Source organism: Neoarius graeffei, chromosome 6 (genome assembly GCF_027579695.1).
Source record: "Neoarius graeffei isolate fNeoGra1 chromosome 6, fNeoGra1.pri, whole genome shotgun sequence".
Taxonomy (NCBI): domain Eukaryota; kingdom Metazoa; phylum Chordata; class Actinopteri; order Siluriformes; family Ariidae; genus Neoarius; species Neoarius graeffei.
The window spans coordinates 42,511,214-42,535,900 of NC_083574.1; the positions used below are offsets into that span (position 1 = coordinate 42,511,214).

A 24,687-nucleotide genomic window follows, 5' to 3' on the forward strand; every position below is an offset into this window, starting at 1 on the left:
GATTTTGTAATTAAAGCATGGTCACTTATAAAATACAGGAAAAATATGACATAGTTATATATACAGTACATAAATACTGTACAGGGTTAATTCAACACTCCTGAGTGTTAATTCAACACCGGAGATTTTGCTGTGTAGACTGAAATATCCAAGAATTGTCCATAGTATAACAACGTAAAGCTGGTTAAAGTAGGTCATGTGATCACAACACTAGCCACATGGCCTCATGTTAACAGCAACGAAAACAATCCATGACCTGTTCAGCAAAGCAACTGTGTGGGAGATGCTGTCATGCCAGCTGTGTGGAAAAAATCACAATAAGAGACCTTAAATTTTTTTTTTTAACTTTTTGTTAAAATTTTTTTTTAAACTTTTTAACTTTTTTTTTTTTTTAACTTTTTGTGTTGTGATCACATGACCTACTTTAACCAGCTTTACGTTGTTGTACTATGGACAATTCTTGGATATTTCAGTCTACACAGCAAAATCTCCGGTGCATGGTGCAAAGTATAATAAAATTAATCCTAACAAAAATATAATCTAGTCTCTTTAAAAAGTTAAAAAAAATTTAAGGTCTCTTATTGTGATTTTTTTCCACACAGCTGACATGACAGCATCTCCCACACAGTTGCTTTGCTGAACAGGTCATGGATTGTTTTCGTTGCTGTTAACATGAGGCCATGTGGCTAGTGTTGTGATCACATGACCTACTTTAACCAGCTTTACGTTGTTGTACTATGGACAATTCTTGGATATTTCAGTCTACACAGCAAAATCTGGGCGGCACGGTGGTGTAGTGGTTAGCGCTGTTGCCTCACAGCAAGAAGGTCTGGGTTCGAGCCCCGTGGCCGGCGAGGGCCTTTCTGTGCGGAGTTTGCATGTTCTCCCCGTGTCCGTGTGGGTTTCCTCCGGGTGCTCCAGTTTCCCCCACAGTCCAAAGACATGCAGGTTAGGTTAACTGGTGACTCTAAATTGACCGTAGGTGTGAATGGTTGTCTGTGTCTATGTGTCAGCCCTGTGATGACCTGGCGACTTGTCCAGGGTGTACCCCGCCTTTTGCCCGTAGTCATCTGGGATAGGCTCCAGCTTGCCTGCGACCCTGTAGAACAGGATAAAGCGGCTACAGATAATGAGATGAGACAGCAAAATCTCCGGTGTTGAATTAACACTCAAGAGTGTTGAATTAACCCTGTACAGTGTTTATGTATATCCAATTAGACACAAATGAAGTGCGAAATCAATACTCTGAGTGTAAATTCAACACTGGAGATATGTACAGTATAGTTGTAACAGAAATGGATTGAATTTTTCTTTTTCTCGAATATCTGATATACAGTTGTTTGCTGATATCAGCTGGAAATCGAATCAGTGCCATGTCTGTTTTCGACACTTGGACACCATGGCTATTCTCTCTGAAAATATTCACACATTTCCAAACACTGCTGACCTGTGCAAACATGCAGGCTGGTGAAATCCCAGTGCTGAGTGAAGGTGCTCACAGAAGTGCTGATTCAGACACTAGTGTGTGTGTGTGTGTGTGTGTGTGTGTGTAGCTGAGTTTGGAGTCTCGCCAGGTCCTGTAGAGACACAGTGAAGTGAATCTTTCTCTAATTTACCCATTGTGCAGCCATTTGAGCTGAGCTCAGAGATGCCCTTGTCACTGTTTTCTACTCCTCCTCTACCAGCTCATCACCAAGAGCCTCTGGTTTTCTAATCTACAATATTTTATACTATGCTAATAAATATTTCTCAGTAATCTAAGCGAATGCATTCATCTTTTCTCGATAAACTGGACAATAACTCTCTCCAGTAATCTCTTTACAGTACTCTAAAGCTATTTGAAGCTTTTCAATACTACAAAATGTTTTATTCTATCCACATTGACTGGATATAAGCAATGGCGCGCTCCGATTGGCTACTCTACTACGTGGATATCAGCTCATATACAGTGAGTAGAGAAAAACAAAATGGCAGAGCGTGTTGCTGAACCAACCGAGGACGAAATAAAAACTCTACTCGAAAACAAAACCCCCAAAAATACAAAAATAAAAATAACCAACAAAATATGGAATAAAAGTAGTTGATGGTAAGAACATATCTTTTTTTCTTTAATTTTTCAAGAATTATTATGTGTGGCAGCGGGGGCGTGGTCAAGCGCCGGTCTGTGACAGGAGGGCGGAGTCAGGGAAGGTAAGTGGCAGAATCACTACACCTGATGGCAATTAACCTGTGTTTGTGTGTGTCTTCCCAGTGACCGCGCCCTATTTAAGGAGGGAGAGCGAGAGCAGAGGAGCTCATCCCCTGGACGACATGCTAGTGTGTGTGTCTCAGTGTGTTTGGAATATATATATATTGTTAGACTGAAAAGTGTGGCAATAAAGCCTCTGTTTACACCTGATCTCTGTCCTGCCGTCCTCTGTGCTCCACTCACACGTATCGAACCGTTACAGTGGTGCTGAAACCCGGGATCCAGAGTGGAGCACCAGCCGATCAGTCCCATGGAGTCCTCCCCATTCGCCGACCTGGTCCACGCCCTCGCCACGGCTCAGCAAAGCCAGCACCAGGCGCTCGTCACACTCCGGAAGGAACAAGAGCAGCGCTTCGAAGCCCTGGTGCTGGCCCAGCAGGAAGACCGCGAGGCGTTCCGGCACCTCCTCGCGTCGGCGGGGTCCACCAGCGCTCCGGCCGCGGGCCCGTCTCCCCTCACCGTCACCAAGATGGGTCCGCAGGACGACCCCGAGGCGTTCATCATGCTATTCGAACAGGTCGCAGAAGCCTCGGGGTGGCCGATGGAGCAGCGCGCGGCGCGCCTCCTCCCCCTCCTAACGGGAGAGGCACAGCTGGCCGCACTACAGCTCCCCGCCGACCGCCGGCTGGCCTACGCGGACCTCCGCCGGGCCGTCCTCCAGCGCGTGGGGTGCACTCCAGAGCAACAGCACCAGCGCTTCTGCGCTCTGCGCTTGGAGGAAGTCGACCGGCCATTCGCGTTCGGCCAGCAGCTCCGGGATGCCTGCTGGCGGTGGTTGAGGGCCGACGACCGCGACGCCAAGGGGATCATCGATCAGGTGGTGCTGGAACAGTTCATCACCCGCAGGAACCGCGGAGTGGGTCCAGTGCCACCACCCGGCGTCGCTGGATCAGGTAGTCAGGCTGGCGGAGGATCATTTGGCAGCTGTTCTGGCGGCAGGACAGCAGACGGCGTCTACTCTTCTCTCCTCTTCTCTCTCTCCCCCTCCTTCTGTGTCCCGTCCTCGCCCCATTCCCCCACCGCGGAGACGGGGGCCGGCACCACCCCAGCTGGCCCGCCGCACCCGCGGTGCCCTCCCGTTTCTCCCTTCTGTGTCTGTCTTTCCCCCCCTCAGGTGAGTGAGCCCCAGAACACCGGTGCAGAGGGAAAGCCCGGGCCGGTTTGCTGGCGCTGCGGGGAGCCGGGCCACCTTCAACAACTGTGCACGGCAATGGAAGTGGGCACGGTGGTTCGGATCCCCGACGCGCCAGAGGCCGCCCTCGATCGGGCCGGAGCGTATCGCATACTGGTGAGTATCCAAGGGGCTACATATCAGGCGTTGGTGGATTCTGGTTGTAATCAGACCTCAATTCGCCAAAGCCTGGTGCAAAACGAGGCATTGGGGGGAGCACGGGGGTGAAGGTGTTGTGTGTGCACGGGGATGTTCACCGCTACCCTTTGGTGTCGGTCCACATTTTTTTCAGAGGGGAAAATGTGATAGTGAAGGCGGCGGTTAATCCTCGCCTCAACCACTCTTTAATTTTGGGGACTGATTGGCCAGGATTTCGGGATTTAATGACACACTTAGTCAAGAGTGGGTCCTGCCATTTAACGGGGGGAGGTCCCGGTGTCACTTTGGCGGGAACAGCTGTCGCAGAGCCGTCTACGTCATCTCCGCTTCAGAGTGAGGGGCCGCCGGCCCCTCCTCTCTGTATTGGGGAATCCCTCACCGATTTCCCATTAGAGCAGTCGCGAGACGAGACTCTGCGACATGCGTTTGACCAAGTGAGAGTAATCGATGGTCAAACGCTCCAGCCGAACGCCACCCCGTCCTCCCCCTACTTTGCGATTATGAAGGATAGGTTATACCGAGTGACGCAGGACACTCAGACTAAAGAGCAAATCATGCAACTTTTAATTCCAAAGAGCCACCGGGAATTGGTATTCCAGGTGGCTCATTTTAATCCCATGGCTGGACACTTAGGGCAGGATAAGACACTAGCCCGAATAATGGCCTGATTCTATTGGCCGGGGATTCGCGGCAATGTCCGTAGGTGGTGTACGGCATGCCGCGAATGCCAGTTAGTAAATCCAGCGGCCATTCCAAAAGTGCCTTTGCGCCCCCTCCCATTAATCGAGACCCCGTTTGAGCAAATTGGGATGGATCTCGTCGGGCCATTAGATTGGTCAGCACGAGGGTACAGCTTTATATTAGTTCTGGTGGACTATGCAACGCGATACCCGGAAGCAGTGCCTCTGCGCAATATCTCAGCACGCAGTATTGCAGAGGCACTCTTCCGCGTTATCTCCCGAGTTGGAATCCCGAACGAGATTCTGACTAATCAAGGCACCACATTCATGTCACGGACACTACGCGAACTGTATGGGTTATTGGGGATTAAGCCAATCCGCACCAGCGTGCATCACCCACAAACGGACGGTTTAGTGGAACGGTTCAATCGCACCCTCAAAAATATCATTAAAAAATTCATAAGCAAGGACGCACGTAATTGGGATCAGTGGCTCGAGCCCTTGTTGTTCTCAGTGCGAGAGGTCCCCCAAGCCTCCACGGGGTTCTCCCTGTTTGAATTATTACATGGGCGTAAGCCACGCGGCATCCTGCACGTGCTGCGGGAAAATTGGGAGGAGGGACCTTCACAAAGTAAGAACGAAATTCAGTACGTTATGGACCTGCGCGCAAAACTCCACACGCTCACCCACCTAACTCAGGAGAATTTGCGGCAGGCCCAAGAACGGCAAGCCCGCCTGTACAACAAGGGTACGCGCCTTAGGGAGTTCACACCGGGAGATAAAGTACTCGTACTATTGCCCACATCGAGCTCCAAATTGATCGCCAAGTGGCAAGGGCCCTTTGAGGTCACACGGCGAGTCGGGGACGTCGACTATGAGGTGAGGCGAACGGACAGGGGTGGGGCACTACAAATTTACCACCTCAACCTGCTTACGGTAAACTCTGGAATGAGGAGGTCCCCGTGGCGTTGGTGTCGGTGGTTCCGGAGAAGGCGGAGCTGGGACCGGAGGTTCAAAAGCGGGCATTGGCATCACGCACCTCTCCGGTCCCCTGTGGAGACCACCTCTCCCCGACCCAACTCATGGAGGTCGCCCAGTTGCAGACCGAGTTTTCGGATGTGTTCTCGCCCCTGCCCGGTCGCACCAACCTCATAGAGCACTACATAGAGACGCCCCCGGGGGTAGTAGTGCATAGCCGCCCTTACAGGCTACCCAAACACAAAAAAAAAAGGTGGTTCGGGAAGAACTTGAGACCATGCTCGAAATGGGCATCGTCGAGGAGTCCCACAGTGACTGGAGCAGCCTGGTGGTCTTGGTACCCAAGGCCGACGGGTCGGTCCGGTTCTGTGTGGACTACAGAAAAGTCAACGCAGTGTCTAAATTTGATGCGTACCCGATGCCTCGTATTGATGAGTTGCTCGATCGACTTGGCACTGCTCGCTTTTATTCGACGCTGGATTTGACGAAGGGATATTGGCAGATCCCCTTGACTCCACTATCCCGAGAGAAAACGGCCTTTTCCACACCGTTTGATTTACACCAATTTGTCACCCTTCCGTTTGAGATGTTTGGGGTGCCCGCTACGTTTCAGCGGCTGATGGACAGAGTCCTACGCCCTCACGCCACTTATGCGGCCGCCTATCTGGATTATATTATCATCTATAGTAATGACTGGCAGAGGCACCTCGAACATCTGAGGGCCGTCCTTAGGTCGCTGAGACGAGCGGGGCTCACAGCCAACCCAAAGAAGTGTGCGATTGGGCGGGTGGAAGTACGGTATCTGGGCTTCCACTTGGGCAACGGGCAGGTGCGTCCCCAAATTAATAAGACGGCAGCGATTGCGGCCTGCCCGAGGCCCAAGACCAAAAAGGGGGTGAGACAGTTCCTGGGGCTGGCTGGCTATTACCATAGGTTTATACTTAATTATTCGGACGTCACCAGCCCGCTGACTGACCTCACTAAAAAGGGGGCACCAGATCCGGTCCAGTGGACGGAGCAATGCCAGCGGGCTTTTTCTGAAGTGAAGGCTGCACTGTGTGGGGGGCCACTTTTACACTCCCCTGACTTTTCTCTCCCCTTTGTGTTGCAGACCGATGCGTCGGACAGAGGGCTGGGGGCGGTTTTGTCCCAGGAGGTGGAGGGGGAGGACTGCCCGGTCCTGTACATTAGCAGGAAGCTGTCAGTGCATGAGGGGCGCTACAGCACGATCGAGAAAGAGTGTCTGGCGATCAAGTGGGCGGTCCTCGCCCTCCGTTACTACCTGCTGGGCCGCCCTTTCACCCTCTGTTCAGACCACGCGCCCCTCCAGTGGCTCCACCGCATGAAAGATGCCAACGCATGGATCACCCGTTGGTATCTGGCACTCCAACCCTTCAATTTCAAGGTGGTCCACAGGCCGGGGGCGCAGATGGTTGTGGCGGACTTCCTCTCCTGTCGGGGGGGGGGGGAGTCGGCTGCAGGCTGGACAGCCCCCCGGCCTGAGTTGGGCGGTGGGGGTATGTGGCAGCGGGGGCGTGGTCAAGTGCCGGTCTGTGACAGGAGGGCGGAGTCAGGGAAGGTAAGTGGCAGAATCACTGCACCTGATGGCAATTAACCTGTGTTTGTGTGTGTCTTCCCAGTGACTGCGCCCTATTTAAGGAGGGAGAGCGAGAGCAGAGGAGCTCATCCCCCGGACGAGACGCTAGTGTGTGTGTTTCAGTGTGTTTGGAATAATATATATATTGTTAGACTGAAAAGTGTGGCAATAAAGCCTCTGTTTATACCTGATCTCTGTCCTGCCGTCCTCTGTGCTCCACTCACACGTATCGAACCGTTACATTATGATAGCATCTTTCACAAATTGTTTTATTCTATCCACATTGACCGGATATGAGCAATGGTGCACTCTGATTAGTTACTCTACTACGAGGATATCAGCTCATATACCATGAGCTGATATCCTGATATCCATGATATATATACAACCCCGATTCCAAAAGTACAAATTGTAAATAAAAACGGAATGCAATGATGTGGAAGTTTCAAAATTCCATATTTTATTCAGAATAGAACATAGATGATATATCAAATGTTTAAACTGAGAAAATGTATCATTTAAAGAGACAATTTAGGTGATTTTAAATTTTATGACAACAACACATCTCAAAAAAGTTGGGACAAGGCCATGTTTACCTCTGTGAGACATCCCCTTTTCTCTTTACAACAGTCTGTAAACGTCTGGGGACTGAGGAGACAAGTTGCTCAAGTTTAGGGATAGGAATGTTAACCCATTCTTGTCTAATGTTGGATTCTAGTTGCTCAACTGTCTTAGGTCTTTTTTGTCGTATCTTCCGTTTTATGATGCACCAAATGTTTTCTATGGGTGAAAGATCTGGACTGCAGGCTGGCCAGTTCAGTACCCGGACCCTTCTTCTACGCAGCCATGATGCTGTAATTGATGCAGTATGTGGTTTGGCATTGTCATGTTGGAAAATGCAAGGTCGTCCCTGAAAGAGACGTCGTCTGAATGGGAGCATATGTTGCTCTAGAACCTGGAGATACCTTTCAGCATTGATGGTGTCTTTCCAGATGTGTAAGCTGCCCATGCCACACGCACTAATGCAACCCCATACCATCAGAGATGCAGGCTTCTGAACTGAGCGCTGATAACAACTTGGGTCGTCCTTCTCTTCTTTAGTCCGAATGACACGGCGTCCCTGATTTCCATAAAGAACTTCAAATTTTGATTCGTCTGACCACAGAACAGTTTTCCACTTTGCCACAGTCCATTTTAAATGAGCCTTGGCCCAGAGAAGACGTCTGCGCTTCTGGATCATGTTTAGATATGGCTTCTTCTTTGAACTACAGAGTTTTAGCTGGCGACGGCGGATGGCACGGTGAATTGCGTTCACAAATAATGTTCTCTGGAAATATTCCTGAGCCCATTTTGTGATTTCCAATACAGAAGCATGCCTGTATGTGATGCAGTGCCGTCTAAGGGCCCGAAGATCACGGGCACCCAGTATGGTTTTCCGGCCTTGACCCTTACGCACAGAGATTCTTCCAGATTCTCTCAATCTTTTGATGATATTATGCACTGTACATGATGATATGTTCAAACTCTTTGCAATTTTACACTGTCGAACTCCTTTCTGATATTGCTCCACTATTTGTCTGCGCAGAATTAGGGGGATTGGTGATCCTCTTCCCATCTTTACTTCTGAGAGCCGCTGCCACTCCAAGATGCTCTTTTTATACCCAGTCATGTTAATGACCTATTGCCAGTTGACCTAATGAGTTGCAATTTGGTCCTCCAGCTGTTCCTTTTTTGTACCTTTAACTTTTCCAGCCTCTTATTGCCCCTGTCCCAACTTTTTTGAGATGTGTTGCTGTCATGAAATTTCAAATGAGCCGATATTTGGCATGAAATTTCAAAATGTCTCACTTTCGACATTTGATATGTTGTCTATGTTCTACTGTGAATACAATATCAGTTTTTGAGATTTGTAAATTATTGCATTCCGTTTTTATTTACAATTTGTACTTTGTCCCAACTTTTTTGGAATCAGGGTTGTATATCGTGAGCTGACACACACACACACACACACACACACACACACACACACACACACACACACACACACACACAAAAAAAAAAAAAAAACAATCAGAGTGCATCATTGCTCATATCCGGTCAATGTGGTTAAAATAACACATTTTGTAGTATTGAAAAGCTTCAATACTTCATTTTGCCAGTTTGTTTACATTCTGAGCAGAAATTATTTTGTCAGACGTTTTGTCTAAATTTGCAAAGAAATAAAAATAAAAATGCTCTGTTTCTCAAAATCCAGTGAACATGGATATAATAAAACAGTTATTCCACTCAATCTCGTCATACATGGCTTATAGCTGATTCGAAACGACGCCTCATCGGCTATCAGCTCATGTACGACTCAATTTCATGGAATAACTGTTAAATATTAGACTGTGATATTAGACCCTCAACGGTGACCTTGAAAGGTGAGTAGTGTTATTGATTAGCGTGTACAACTCAGCATTCACAGAGGATGTGTTGAATCAGTGTCTATTCATAGCATGGCTGTGTCCTCAACTACACATGAGCTGAATGTAAAGTCCAGAGGATTACTGAACGATTATCACCCAGTAGGACTGTAACACTGCTAATCAGGGGCTACACACACACACACACACACACACACACACACACACACACACAAATACACCGAGGTCAGCAGCAGTGCACCAGTGTGATGCTGGATGTGAACCAGAAAGTGATACAGCTCAGAATGATGGGATAAAACACACCTCTGCATCATCGTACAAACCTGGCATGAGACAGAATTCAGTGGTTTATTTATTACATGGGTTCAGTTCCTCCTTTCAGTACAAAGAGATTAAAAAAAAACATCAATGGTATATAAAGTTATGTTCGTGTAAATGCTGAGGAGCATTCAGCTGACCCGAGCATCATTATCTACAAATGATGTATTGCCAGTTTAAAACGCTCACAAAATTATAGCAAAAATAGATACACACCGATTTTTTTCAGTTCTTTCTATCCTTTTTTTTAAGACATGTAACAAAATCTGAGATAAGAACTAAAGAGGCTCTGTTTGTATATTTGTGTGGAGCATGTCTTTATGCCGACCTCAGGACATTCCCCTTATTCCCCAGCTCAGGAACGGATTTGCCCTCTACAATAGCCCATGGCGACAGTCTCTGACCCTGACACCACCCCTGGCCTCTGATGACTGCTGACACAAACACAATAACTAACACTAACACACACACACACACACTCTGGATGACCCTGGTCAAGGCCTGCTGAAGTGAAGTAATGCCCTGACATTGAGCAGTGCTCAGTAGTTAAGGCTTTAAACAATTCATCAGAAGGTTGTGAGTTCAAAGCCCACCACTACCAAGTTGCCACTGCTGGGTCACCGAGGAAGGATCAAGAGGAAGTTATGTTGGATAAAAGTGGTCAGCAAATCTGATGGGGGGTCATTATAAACAACAATGTATTTAAAAAAAAAACCCTGCGGAATTATCTGTATTTTAGGATTGTTCTGATGGTAAACTGACCTCTCTTAAATCCTGGAGCAGCAAATTAAGGCGTTCGCTCTCCGCCTGTGTGTTGGAAGCCACTGAGCGACTCAGATCGAGATCCATCTGCAACTCCAGCAGGCGATTCTTGTAGTATGCCTCTTTGGAGGCGGACTCCTGCAGAAGAGTCTCCTCATTCGTCTCGCCATCCTCTGCCACTTTACGCTGGTTAGAGTATGCCTGGCCAAATGCCTGCAGAAACCAAAGACATGGAGATTAACCACCGTGCTGGGATCCCGAAGCAAAACACGGTTACGCAAATTTATACTCCTCATACTCCTCATTTGCCAGTATGGTGGCAAATGAGGAGTTCAATCTTCAATCCCAGGGAGAGTTATGGACAATACATGGATTGTTTGATGTGCATTAGTTAAAAAGGTGATGAAGACATGCCCTACATTTTCCTCACCTTCATAGAGGCATGACCTGACTGCTGCAGGTACACGTCAAGGTAAATGAGATAATATTTCATCACCTTGCACTGATCAATAAAAACAGTGTTCCCATTCTCCTGACACAGATTTCCCCACTGCATAGATCCAATACATCATGATTAGAGCGTCGTGCCTTGATTGGAAAACAACACCTACTATAAACAGACACTTGCAAGATACATTAGAGGCTAGAAGTTCAGGATCATGACATAGAGAAAAGGTGCCCGGTTCAGAAAACAGCAGTGTGAAAATATCTTTGGGAACAGAACGGATGGAATAATCTCTATTATTCTATCCACATTCACTGGATATGAGCAATCGCACGCTCTGATTGGCTACTCTACTACGAGGCTATCAGCTCATATACCGTGAGTAGAGAAAAACAAATAATGGAGCATGTTGCTGAACCAACTGAAGATGAAATAAAAATTCTACTCGAAAAAAAACCCCCAAAAAATACAAAAGAAAGCAACAAAATATGGAATGAAAGTATTTGATGGGAAGAACGTATCTTTTTTATTTTTCACGAATTATTACTATAGCATTTTTCACAAATTGCTACTGTTTTTTCGATGCTTTGTTTACATTCCAAGCGGAAATTATTTTGTCAGACGTTTTGTATGAAATTTTTAATTTACTGAATTTTCAAAAAATAAAAATGCTCTGTTTCTCAAAATCCAGTGAATGTGGATAGAATAAAACAGTTATTCCACTCAATCTCATCATAAATGGCTTATAGCCGACTCGGCACTATGCACCTTGTTAGCTATCAGCTCATGTACGACTCAATTTCGTGGAATAACTGTTACAATCATTACACCACAGCGATATTAGATTCGGGAATTCAATTGGTCAGAAAGTGATAAATTTCCTATAACAGCAGCTAGATGACAGTAGACAGTAATTCTGGCTCAAAATCATGTCATAAGTTAATATTAATGCACTCATTCTAATATATTTTCATGACAATATTAACAGCGACTTGTATGGTGCATGATCTGACTAATAAGTTAAAAAAACACTTAAAAACTGTCATCATTCAAATGATTTTTTACGCCGTTTTAATTGACTGAGCGAACTGCAAATAACTGCCTACAAATAATGGTCTGCTCATGCGCAGTTACGTCACACTTTTTCTCCGGGTGCTCCGGTTTCCCCCACAGTCCAAAGACATGCAGGTTAGGTTAACTGGTGGCTCTAAATTGACCGTAGGTGTGAATGTGAGTGTGAATGGTTGTCTGTGTCTATGTGTCAGCCCTGTGATGACCTGGCGACTTGTCCAGGGTGTACCCCGCCTTTCGCCCATAGTCAGCTGGGATAGGCTCCAGCTTGCCTGCGACCCTCTAGGACAGGATAAACCGGCTAGAGATAATGAGATGAGATGAGATGATGCACACCACTAAAGTCTTAATTTATTTATTTTACACATGAAATTCATATAATTGACCACTGAAAAAGGTAAAACTACAATTATCATACCTACAAAACACTGAGGTACAATATTAAAACCAAATGTTTCTGGAGCTATGATATAGTGAAGATAAATGGAGATCCTACAGCAATCTCACATCCAACAAGAAAATCAATGGATTGCTTCCTGGGAAAAATGGAAGGAAAGATATGTCGTGAAGGGCAAAAAAAATCAATACTGTATGAGAACAGCTCTGTAGTTGAAAAGTTGCTGACAGGACAGGGACCACATAAGTAATACGCTACACATGCTACCATAATCAGATTTCTCCCATGACACTGAGATGTGAACATTTTTCAAAATTAGTTTCACAGAGCTGTATGTGTACATGGGCTAACTAGAAGGGCACTCGGTAGAGTGCATACCTCTACCAAGCCACATATTAAAAAATCCTGGATCCACATACGTACAGTGGTGCTTGAAAGTTTGTGAACCCTTTAGAATTTTCTATATTTCTGCATAAATATGACCTAAAACATCATCAGATTTTCACACAAGTCCTAAAAGTAGATAAAGAGAACCCAGTTAAACAAATGAGACAAAAATATTATACTTGGTTATTTATTTATTTATTGAGGAAAATGATCCAATATTACATATCTGTGAGGGGCAAAAGTATGTGAATCTTTGCTTTCAGTATCTGGTGTGACCCCCTTGTGCAGCAATAACTGCAACTAAACATTTCCGGTAACTGTTGATCAGTCCTGCACACCGGCTTGGAGGAATTTTAGCCCATTCCTCCGTACAGAACAGATTCAACTCTGGGATGTTGGTGGGTTTCCTCACATGAACTGCTCGCTTCAGGTCCTTCCACAACATTTCGATTGGATTAAGGTCAGGACTTTGACTTGGCCATTCCAAAACATTAACTTTATTCTTCTTTAACCATTCTTTGGTAGAATGACTTGTGTGCTTAGGGTCGTTGTCTTGCTGCATGACCCACCTTCTCTTGAGATTCAGTTCATGGACAGATGTCCTGACATTTTCCTTTAGAATTCGCTGGTATAATTCAGAATTCATTGTTCCATCAACAATGGCAAGCCGTCCTGGCCCAGATGCAGCAAAACAGGCCCAAACCATGATACTACCACCACCACGTTTCACAGATGGGATAAGGTTCTTATGCTGGAATGCAGTGTTTTCCTTTCTCCAAACATAACATTTCTCATTTAAACCAAAAAGTTCTATTTTGGTCTCATCCATCCACAAAACATTTTTCCAATAGCCTTCTGGCTTGTCCACATGATCTTTAGCAAACTGCAGATGAGCAGCAATGTTCTTTTTGGAGAGCAGTGGCTTTCTCCTTGCAACCCTGCCATGCACACCATTGTTGTTCAGTGTTCTCCTGATGGTGGATTCATGAACATTAACATTAGCCAATGTGAGAGAGGCCTTCAGTTGCTTAGAAGTTACCCTGGGGTCCTTTGTGACCTCACCGACTATTACACACCTTGCTCTTGGAGTGATCTTTGTTGGTCCACCACTCCTGGGGAGGGTAACAATGGTTTTATATTTCCTCCATTTGTACACAATCTGTCTGACTGTGGATTGGCGTAGGCCAAACTCTTTAGAGATGGTTTTGTAACCTTTTCCAGCCTGATGAGCATCAACAACGCTTTTTCTGAGGTCCTCAGAAATCTCCTTTGTTCGTGCCATGATACACTTCCACAAACGTGTTGTGAAGACCGGACTTTGATAGATCCCTGTTCTTTAAATAAAACAGGGTGGCCACTCACACCTGATTGTCATCCCATTGATTGAAAACACCTGACTCTAATTTCACCTTCAAATTAAATGCTAATCCTAAAGGTTCACATACTTTTGCCACTCACAGATGCGTAATATTGGATCATTTTCCTCAATAAATAAATGACCAAGTATAATATTTTTGTCTCATTTGTTTAACTGGGTTCTCTTTATCTACTTTTAGGACTTGTGTGAAAATCTGATGATGTTTTAGGTCATATTTATGCAGAAATATAGAAAATTCTAAAGGGTTCACAAACTTTCAAACACCACTGTACATGGATTTGCATCAAAATCAAATAAATTTTTCCTTGGTCCATGATTCACCTTTCCTCAAAATTTCATCAAAGTCTGTTCACTGCTTTTTGAGTTACGTTGGGAACAAACAAAAAATCCTGGATCCACATACATATCCGGATTTCAACAAATCTAATTTTTTTCCTTAGCCCATGGCCCACCTTTCCTTAAAATGTCATCCAAATCTGTTCACTAGTTTTTGAGTTACATTGGGAACAGATAAGCAAACAAACAAATGGAGATGAAAACAGAACCACCACAAGGTAAACTGTGAGCTACTGCTCACTTACGTATCCCTCCGCTCTCGCTTATATTAGAATGCAAGCAATCGAAGGAATAGGACACTTATTATGAATGTTGACTTCAACGAATAATTAACCCTGAAACAAGGGAGTAAAGAGTAGTGTAGTTTGTAGTTGCTGAGAAAAGTGTTACGAAAAGTTTGTAAAGCCACGCTATATGTTTTGTAAAAACATTCAGTCGGTAAACAGGAAGTTGATGTGCGACAGACCTGAAAACGGTACACGGTATAGAACCCCAAGCTGAAGCTTGGCACCAAATATCAAGCAGTTGTGATTTGTCGTTGCTGAGAAAAGCATAATGAAAATTTTGTAAATGGGTTCGTCTCAGAAACCGGTCTCTCATTTGGGACATTATGGTCAAAAAATAAATTTTCTAATTTTGCTATTTTTTTTTGCATTTACCTAACACTCAATGTTTCTTTTGTCATGTTTAATAAGAATAAAGATAGTATCTTGCTTTATCTGGCCTCCACTGTGGAATTTTTTTTTTATTACAATTCAAATGCTTTTGTAAAACTGATTTACATATAAAATAACTACATCATGAAGAGTTAAAGCCCCTCCTTCACAGATGAGTGAAACTATTGAATAAATTTCCTCTTTTTGATTGCTTGGTTATGATGACTGAATTGATTATTCACTTAAATATGAATAATATGATACATTTTGGGTATTTGATATGGCGAAATAGGACAATAGGACACAATGGAAAAATCAAGAACACACCGGAAAGATGAGAATAACGGTGGTGGTAAAAGAACAGCGACTGTACCGGATGAAGGTCGTGCGGGTCTCTGCTGCGGCGTGCGAGCAATGGGACATCACTACCGCACCGGACGGAGCACGAGGCAGGGGCGGGGCAAAATGACTGGCCGTAGATTCTATCAAAAGTTCGATCTAAATTGACCATGGTTGCAAAATATTGGCCAAAAATATGCAAACACTACGAAATATGAAAGTAAGATGAAAAAGAAACATTCTATTCCTTATACTGCAAGACTAAAACAAAATAAAACTGTCAAAACTCACCTTTTCAGTGATAACGTCCGAACAGATCACCCGCATAACAGAAAGACCGCAAATGGAAGCACGATCAACTTCTAACTGTTGGAGTGGAAAATTCCATTCTACACATGCAAATTGTTAATGTGTGTCCTTCCCCGCACACAAATAACATGCTACGGTAAAAAATAGACCACAACTCATTTTATAGCTCAGAAATTCATTCAAGACCAGCTACCATTGTAACATATTCTGTAAGGAACATATTCTATACCTAACTTTCAGCTTTCATTTTAAAAAAACAAAATCGCAGATTTATAGCTAAATTTTTATATGGCGTAGTGATTTTAAGTTACTACTTTTGGTGAGGTAGTGACCTTGACCCTGAGGCTTTCCATTTAGATCAAAACACACGATCGTATTGGTTTTGGGTCTGCGGAAAATGGAGTTACAACGGTGATCAAATATTTTGCATGATGTTTTATTACGGTTATGATTATTCTGTGAGCGCACCGATCCTTAGGTGTATAAAGTTACCACTTAAAATACAATTAGTGATAACTGTAGACTTTTCAGTGGACTACAACCTTTTTAAGGGAATGCGATGCAGTCAACCATTTATCATGTCCCAGATCAAGCTGCCATTTTTCCACAAATTTGCAGAATTTTTGCCAAATTCTGAATATTCACATCAAAGATTTAGTTTTATCTGTATTATTTCTTTCATCATTTTATTTCAAATTAAAACCAACATCACCATTCAAAACCATATAGTTTATTGACTGTGAGTATATTTAGTGGGGTACCCCCACAGTACCCAGTTTCTGAGACAGACCCATATCCACCCAATATGTTTCGTAAATACATTCAGTCAGTAAACAGGAAATCAATATGGGTCAGACCTGAAAACGGTATACATGGTATAGAACCCCAAGCTGCAGTTTGGTACCAAGTACCAAGTGTCTATGATTTGTGGTTGCTGAGATAAAGGGCGTTTCGGACAGAGGGAGATACCGATGGACTGACGGACAGAGGTAAAGCAGTGTAAACCCCCACCCCCCCCACCCCTCTGGAGCAGGGGTATAAGAATTGTAAATCATGCAGATCTGGAACAAAGGAATCCAAATACCTAGGATAAGGAAGTACTGTAAGGAAAGAACGACAGCAGGCAGGAGTAAAGTTCAAAGCAAATTCAGCAGTCTGCCTGAAACACCATATGCTTTTCTTTATTTTCCATACTGTTAATAAGGCACAAGACAGTTCAAAGCAAATTAGCAAATCAGCAAAACACAACCTAATAGCTTGGACATGTTCCAACCTTGATGATATCATCCATCCATCCATCCATTCATCCATTATCTGTAGCCGCTTATCCTGTCCTACAGGGTCGCAGGCAAGCTGGACCCTATCCCAGCTGACTATGGGCGAGAGGCGGGTACACCCTGGACAAGTCGCCAGGTCATCACAGGGCTGACACATAGACACAGACAACCATTCACACTCACACCTACGGTCAGTTTGGAGCCACCAATTAGCCTAACCTGCATGTCTTTGGACTGTGGGGGAAACTGGAGCACCCGGAGGAAACCCACACGGACAGAACATGCAAACTCCACACAGAAAGGCCCTCATCAGCCACTGGGCTTGAACCCAGGACCTTGCTGTGAGGCGACAATGGTAACCACTACACCACTGTGCCGTCCTGATGATTTCATGTGATCACTAAAATTAAAATTAAAATAATACAAACATATATGGGAATTACAGGAAGCTGGTTAGTGGTTTAAAGATTGAGCCATTCGAACATGGTTTCATTTATCAATGCTGTCAGTATCTGAAAAAATAAGGAGAAGGATATTTCACAACAAGGACTGTCCTTCAGTTCTCAGCATTCAGAGTTAAAACAAGAAAAGATGGACATGCTTGGTTTAATCAGTAAAGAATATTCAGCATGACAGACACATTTATCAGCCTCACATCTTATTTAACTTTGTTAACTGTTGTGTTAGTTACTCTTAGCGGCGGCACGGTGGTGTAGTGGTTAGCGCTGTTGCCTCACAGCAAGAAGGTTCTGGATTTGAACCTAGTGGCTGATGGGAGCCTTTCTGTGTGGAGTTTGCATGTTCTCCCTGTGTCTGCGTGGGTTTCCTCCAGGTGCTCCGGTTTCCCCCACAGTCCAAAGTCAAGTCAAGTCAAGTCAACATTATTGTCAAATATGTTACACATGCTCGACATAGGGCGGCACGGTGGTGTAGTGGTTAGCGCTGTCGCCTCACAGCAAGAAGGTCCGGGTTCGAGCCCCGTGGTCGGCGAGGGCTTTTCTGTGCGGAGTTTACATGTTCTCCCCGTGTCCGCGTGGGTTTCCTCCGGGTGCTCCGGTTTCCCCCACAGTCCAAAGACATGCAGGTTAGGTTAACTGGTGACTCTAAATTGAGCGTAGGTGTGAATGTGAGTGTGAATGGTTGTCTGTGTCTATGTGTCAGCCCTGTGATGACCTGGCGACTTGTCCAGGGTGTACCCCGCCTTTCGCCCGTAGTCAGCTGGGATAGGCTCCAGCTTGCCTGCGACCCTGTAGAACAGGATAAAGCGGCTACAGATAATGAGATGAGATATATACATATATACACACACATATATACATACATATGAGTGATTCCACGCTTATGGGTACTGAAATGGGGACATGAACTTATTCACCTAAAACCATTTCTTTTTTTACCATCAGGTCACAAAACATGTAATCTTTAATGAATGATATGTTAAAAGATAACTTTAATTTTCTGAGATGTAATAAAAACATATTTATATGCCAAAGTCAAGCCTATGAGTTCCAAAATGATGTCTGTTACATTACTTCTGTTACGATTGTCCATCTCGCGTCTGTTACAAATTAATTACAATCTAGCTATATACCATGTTAATCTTATTGAAAGAATGTGTATGTTTATTCTACTACACATGTTTATTAATTATATTTGCTAAAACATCACCTTCCTATGTTTCAAAAAGTAATTCTACATTGTTAAAATTGAGAATATATATGTCCACAACACTTCTGTTACGTTCTGACTTTGGCATATAAATATGTTTTTATTACATCTCAGAAAATTAAAGTTATCTTTTAACATATCATTCATTAAAGATGACATGTACCTTCAGTACCCATAAGCGTGGAATCACTCATATATATATATATATATATATATATATATATATATATATATATATATATTCAAGACAGGGGTCACGGTATTTCACGATACGGACCGACCTTAAGCTGGTAAATGATATAATTTGGTAAAGAAAAAAAAAGTTACAGAAAGACATGCAGTTAGGTTAAGTGGCTACTCTAACTTGCCCATAGGTGTGAATGAATATGCAGAAAGGAACCGGACACCCTACTGCTGCAATTCTGGCCAGTGTTGTAGTCGAGTCACTAAACCTTGAGTCCCCTGTATCCAAGTCATTAAAAAAATTGAGTCGAGTCCACTATTGATCTGAGTCGAGTCCAAGAACAAGACTCCAACTGCGCCATTTGACGGTGGCTGTTTGAGCACCATTAACATTAGTCTGTTCCTGAACATGACGTATGAACAGGTGAATGTTCATTCTCTTTGTCAGGGAGTGTGACGTATTCTGTCAGAGATGGTTGGGAGACAGATGTAAGTACAGAAGATGTGTTTACTAATACGAATGAAGACGGTAAACAATCCAGAACGGCAGGCAAAATCATAAAACAGTGAAACAGGCAATAGGTCGAGCGAGGCACAAACAGGCTATCGGAGACTTGGCAGAATCAGAGAAAAGAAACAGGAAATCAGGAAACCAAACAAGGAAATAAGGCCCAGTAACGTGTTAGCACGCAACTCAATATTTCGCAAAGTAAGTGTGTTTTCACAGTTTTTATATCGGCGCGCTGATTGCGCCTTAATCCTGTGCAGGTGCGAGTCGTTTACGGCGCATGCATGCGAGAGTCCGCTTGGAGCGTTTGCTGTCTGGAGCGTGCCTGAGAGTCTATCTGATGCACGTGCAAAGGCGTGCAGGTGTGACACTCTTGCACGAAAATAGTACAAATATTAATGTAGATATAAATATCTTATGCCAAATTATTATGCCATGTTACAAAAAATAAAGAAAAATCCAAGTTCTCGTCCCCAATTTACGAGTCTGAATACAGTTAATGCACGAGTCCAAGTCCGAGTCATCAGTGCTCAAGTCCAAGTCGAGTCACGAGTCCTTAAAATTAGGACATGATTCAGACCCGAATCCGAGCCCTGGACTTGAGTACTACAAGCCTGATTCTGGCCAAGTCAGCCAAACATAGTTCGTCTCAAGCCCAGATCAGGTTTGATAGTGACGATGAGTTACTCTTGCTAGTGCATTTTTAACATGTATTACTTTGATTGAACTTATTGCATTTTAAAGTTATTTTCTAAAGGTCAGGAAAAACCAGAATCAAGAGCAGTTTATATTAAACTTCGGTCTCACACACTACAAACAACAATAACCATGCTGAATTTCACATTTCATTAATGTGATATCACACAGTTGCTACTCCAGTCCTTTATTTATTTTCAGTAACTGCTTCTTCCCGGTGTGGACTGTGGTACCATGACTAATTCATACTTTTGGGGCAATTCACCTACCGTACCTGCCTGTTTTTGTGTGGTGGGAGGAAATTAAAGTACAGTGGGGCCAAAAAGTATTTAGTCAGCCACCAATTGCGCAAGTTCTCCCACTTAAAAAGATGAGAGAGGCCTGTAATTTTCATCATAGGTACACTTCAACTATGAGAGACAAAATGGGGGGAAAGAATCCAGGAAATCACATTGTAGGATTTTTAATGAATTCATTGGTAAATTCCTCGGTAAAATAAGTATTTGATCACCTACAAACAAGCAAGATTTCTGGCTCTCACAGACCTGTAACAATTTCTTTAAGAGGCTCCTCTGTCCTCCACTCGTTACCTGTATTAATGGCACCTGTTTGAACTCGTTATCAGTAAAAAAGACACCTGTCCACAACCTCAAACAGTCACACTCCAAACTCCACTATGGCCAAGACCAAAGGAGCTGTCAAAGGACACCAGAAACAAAATTGTAGACCTGCACCAGGCTGGGAAGACTGAATCTGCAATAGGTAAGCAGCTTGGTGTGAAGAAATCAACTGTGGGAGCAATTATTAGAAAATGGAAGACATACAAGGCCACTGATAATCTCCCTCAATCTGGGGCTCCACGCAAGATCTCACCCCGTGGGGTCAAAATGATCACAAGAACGGTGAGCAAAAATCCCAGAACCACACGGGGGGACCTAGTGAATGACCTGCAGAGAGCTGGGACCAAAGTAACAAAGGCTACCATCAGTAACACACTATGCCGCCAGGGACTCAAATCCTGCAGCGCCAGACATGTCCCCCTGCTTAAGCCAGTACATGTCTAGGCCCGTCTGAAGTTTGCTAGAGAGCATTTGGATGATCCAGAAGAGGATTGGGAGAATGTCATATGGTCAGATGAAACCAAAATAGAACTTTTTGGTAAAAACTCAACTTGTCATGTTTGGAGGAGAAAGAATGCTGAGTTGCATCCAAAGAACACCATACCTACTGTGAAGCATGGGGGTGGAAACATCATGCTTTGGGGCTGTTTTTCTGCAAAGGGACCAGGACAACCGATGCGTGTAAAGGAAAGAATGAATGGGGCCATGCATCATGAGATTTTGAGTGAAAACCTCCTTCCATCAGCAAGGGCATTGAAGATGAAATGTGGCTGGGTCTTTCAGCATGACAATGATCCCAAACACACCACCCGGTCAATGAAGGAGTGGCTTCGTAAGAAGCATTTCAAGGTCCTGGAGTGGCCTAGCCAGTCTCCAGATCTCAACCCCATAGAAAATCTTTGGAGGGAGTTGAAAGTCCGTGTTGCCCAGCGACAGCCCCAAAACATCACTGCTCTAGAGGAGATCTGCATGGAGGAATGGGCCAAAATACCAGCAACAGTGTGTGAAAACCTTGTGAAGGCTTACAGAAAACGTTTGACCTCTGTCATTGCCAACAAAGGGTATATAACAAAGTATTTAGATGAATTTTTGTTATTGACCAAATACTTATTTTCCACCATAATTTGCAAATAAATTCTTTAAAAATCAGACAATGTGATTTTCTGGATGTTTTTTTCTCATTTTGTCCCTCATAGTTGAAGTGTACCTATGATGGAAATTACAGGCCTCTCTCATCTTTTTAAGTGGGAGAACTTGCACAATTGGTGACTGACTAAATACTTTTTTGCCCCACTGTATCTGGAGGAAACTCTATTGAGATTGAGGTCAGAGAACATACACAATAAAACTCCTCACAGACAGTAACTGAGCTCAGGCTCAAACCCCAGAGCTGTGAAGGGGTTCTTCCTACCTCAGTAATATTTATAGAAATTATGACAGTATGGCAGGACAGCATGGTGATGCAGTGGTTTGCACTGTTGCCTCACAGCAAGCAGGTTCTGGGTTAAAGCCTGCTGGTCAACTGGGCCTTTCTGCACTCTCAGAAAATAAAAATATATTATTTACCAGCTGTGAGGTCTGTATCGTGAAAGACCATGACCGAGGTCTTGAAAATACTGACCGAGGCCTCTGGGCCGAGGTCAGTGTTTTCAAGACAGGGGTCACGGTATTTCACGATACGGACCGACCTTAAGCTGGTAAATGATATAATTTGGTAAAGAAAAAAATAACAGAAAATGAGAGGGAAACCATATTTAGAACAAACCTGCTACAAGCTCGTCAAAACCTGTTTGACAAGCTACGTCAGCTTGGAATTTTCTGAAAAGAAAACTTGATCTAGATCACTTCCCTGATCTAGGCGACAAAAATGTTGACAAAAAAATTGGTACTATGTTTGTTATTGTTGTGAATGAGCGAGTCGCTAAAGGTCCGTAACCGGGGTCCACATCGTAGGATTCCGGACCGCTCGCGAGCCAATCAGAGTGCACGATTTGATGGAAACCGGACCGCGAAAAAAATAAAGTACATTATTGTACCTTTAGGGGTACAACGGCTTGTCACTCGGGCAGTACTCTTTAAGGTACTTATTTGTACCTTTTATATACTACTTGGGAACATCCATCCATCCATTATCTGTAGCTGCTTATCCTGTGCAGGGTCACAGGCAAGCTGGAGCCTATCCCAGCTGACTATGGGCAAGAGGCGGGGTACACCCTGAACAAGTCGCCAGATCATCGCAGGGCTTACACATAGAGACAAACAACCATTCACACTCACGTTCACGGTCAATTTAGAGCCACCAATTAGCCTAACCTGCATGTCTTTGGACTGTGCGGGAAACTGGAGCACCCGGAGGAAACCAATGCAGACACGGGGAGAACATGCAAGCTCCACACAGAAAGACCCTTGTCAGCTGCTGGGCTCAAACCCAGAACCTTCTTGCTGTGAGGCAACAGTGCTAACCGCTACACCACTGTGCCGCCTACTTGGGAGCATATATGTATCTTTTTGGTCCTAAAAAGGTACACACCTTGAGGTCCAATAATGAGTCGCAGGGGGTACATTAGTGTAGATTGTACCTTGGGGACAGAAATGGACTCCTATTGTACCCCTATTTCTGACAGTGTGTGTTGAATTTGAATATTATTCTTCTCGTGCCTGCATGGGTTTCCTCTGAGTGCCCCAGTTTCCTTCCACAGTCCAAAGATTAGGACTAGTTGCAAATTAGGTCAACTGGCTATTGTAAATTGCCCATAGGTGTGGAGGGTTGTTTGTCCAGGGTGTACCCCGTCTCTTGCTCAGTGTTCACTGGGATTGACTCCAGCTCACTTACGACCCACAATGGATAAGTGGTAAAGAAAAAGAACGAATGAATGAATGACAGTATGAAAGCATTAATACCTCTCAAGCCCACTCACCAGCAAAAAGAACTGCAAAGTTATCCTATAACTTGTCTTTTCACAACAATGAATTATTAACGAGAAGGGCACTCGGTAGAGTGCATACCTCCGCCAAGCCACATACTTGGATTTGCATCAAAATCTAAACAACTGTTCCTTAGCCAATGGCCTGCCTTTCCTGCAAATTTCATTAAAATCTGTTCACTACATTTTGAGTTATGTTAGGAACAAACAAACAGGAGGCAAAAACATAACCTCCATCCATTATCTATAGCTGCTTATCCTGTGCAGGGTCGCAGGCAAGCTGGACCCTATCCCAGCTGACTATGGGTGAGAGGTGGGGTACACCCTGGACAAGTCGCCAGGTCATCACAGGGCTGACATATCGAGACAAACAACCATTCACACCTATGGTCGTTTTAGAGCCACCAATTAGCCTAACCTGCATGTCTTTGGACTGTGGGGGAAACCCATGGAGATACGGGTAGCCACCAATTAGCCTAACATGCATGTCTTTGGACTGAGCACCCGGAGGAAACCCATGGAGATATGGAGAGAACATGCAAACTCCACACAGAAAGACCCCCATCGGCCACTGGGCTTGAACCCAGAACCTTCTTGCTGTGAGGTGACAGTGCTAACCACTATGCCACCCAAAAACATAACCTCTTCCAACAAAGTTACAAGTAGTATAATAAGGAAACTGTTAATTTATTCTATATTTTTTGCTAATTTGCTGCTGTCAAACTGCCTTTTCTCTGTAACATTTTATCAGCAGTGATTAGATGAATATTTGTGAGTGTGGAGAAGCAGACATTGTGTGGAATAAGCACTACTGACTACACTGAAGTCTTCTGGTGGGCAGAGGTTATTTATCATGCCTACACTTGCTCTGCAGCACTTCATCCTTTATATATGAGAGGAATTTCTCACCACTTAACACTAAGAATATTTTAAGAAAACTATTAAAATGTGTCTGAAATGTTCACTTGGCTCTAATGTGTTCTCACTGTTTTCATTAATACCTCAAAATCCAGGGTATATGGATAAATACTTTTTCCAGTGTGATAGCACAGTGTATTTTCACACGTCTGTGAAGCGATGGCAGCTTCCTGCAAAGATACATGGCAGATGCTGAATGCCAGATGCTAATTCGTCCTAATGTAACTTGTCACATT

General features: G+C 44.2%; 1 protein-coding gene across 1 annotated transcript in view; it reads right to left on the minus strand.

Annotated features, from left to right (window-relative positions):
• bicd1a (bicaudal D homolog 1a) overlaps positions 1-24,687 on the minus strand; it is a 120,893-nt gene that overhangs the window by 61,829 nt on the left and 34,377 nt on the right. Inside the window, exon 2 of the mRNA XM_060923684.1 lies at positions 10,340-10,552. Within this exon, the coding sequence (XP_060779667.1) occupies positions 10,340-10,552 (213 nt within the window). The remainder of the gene's footprint in view (positions 1-10,339; positions 10,553-24,687) is intronic.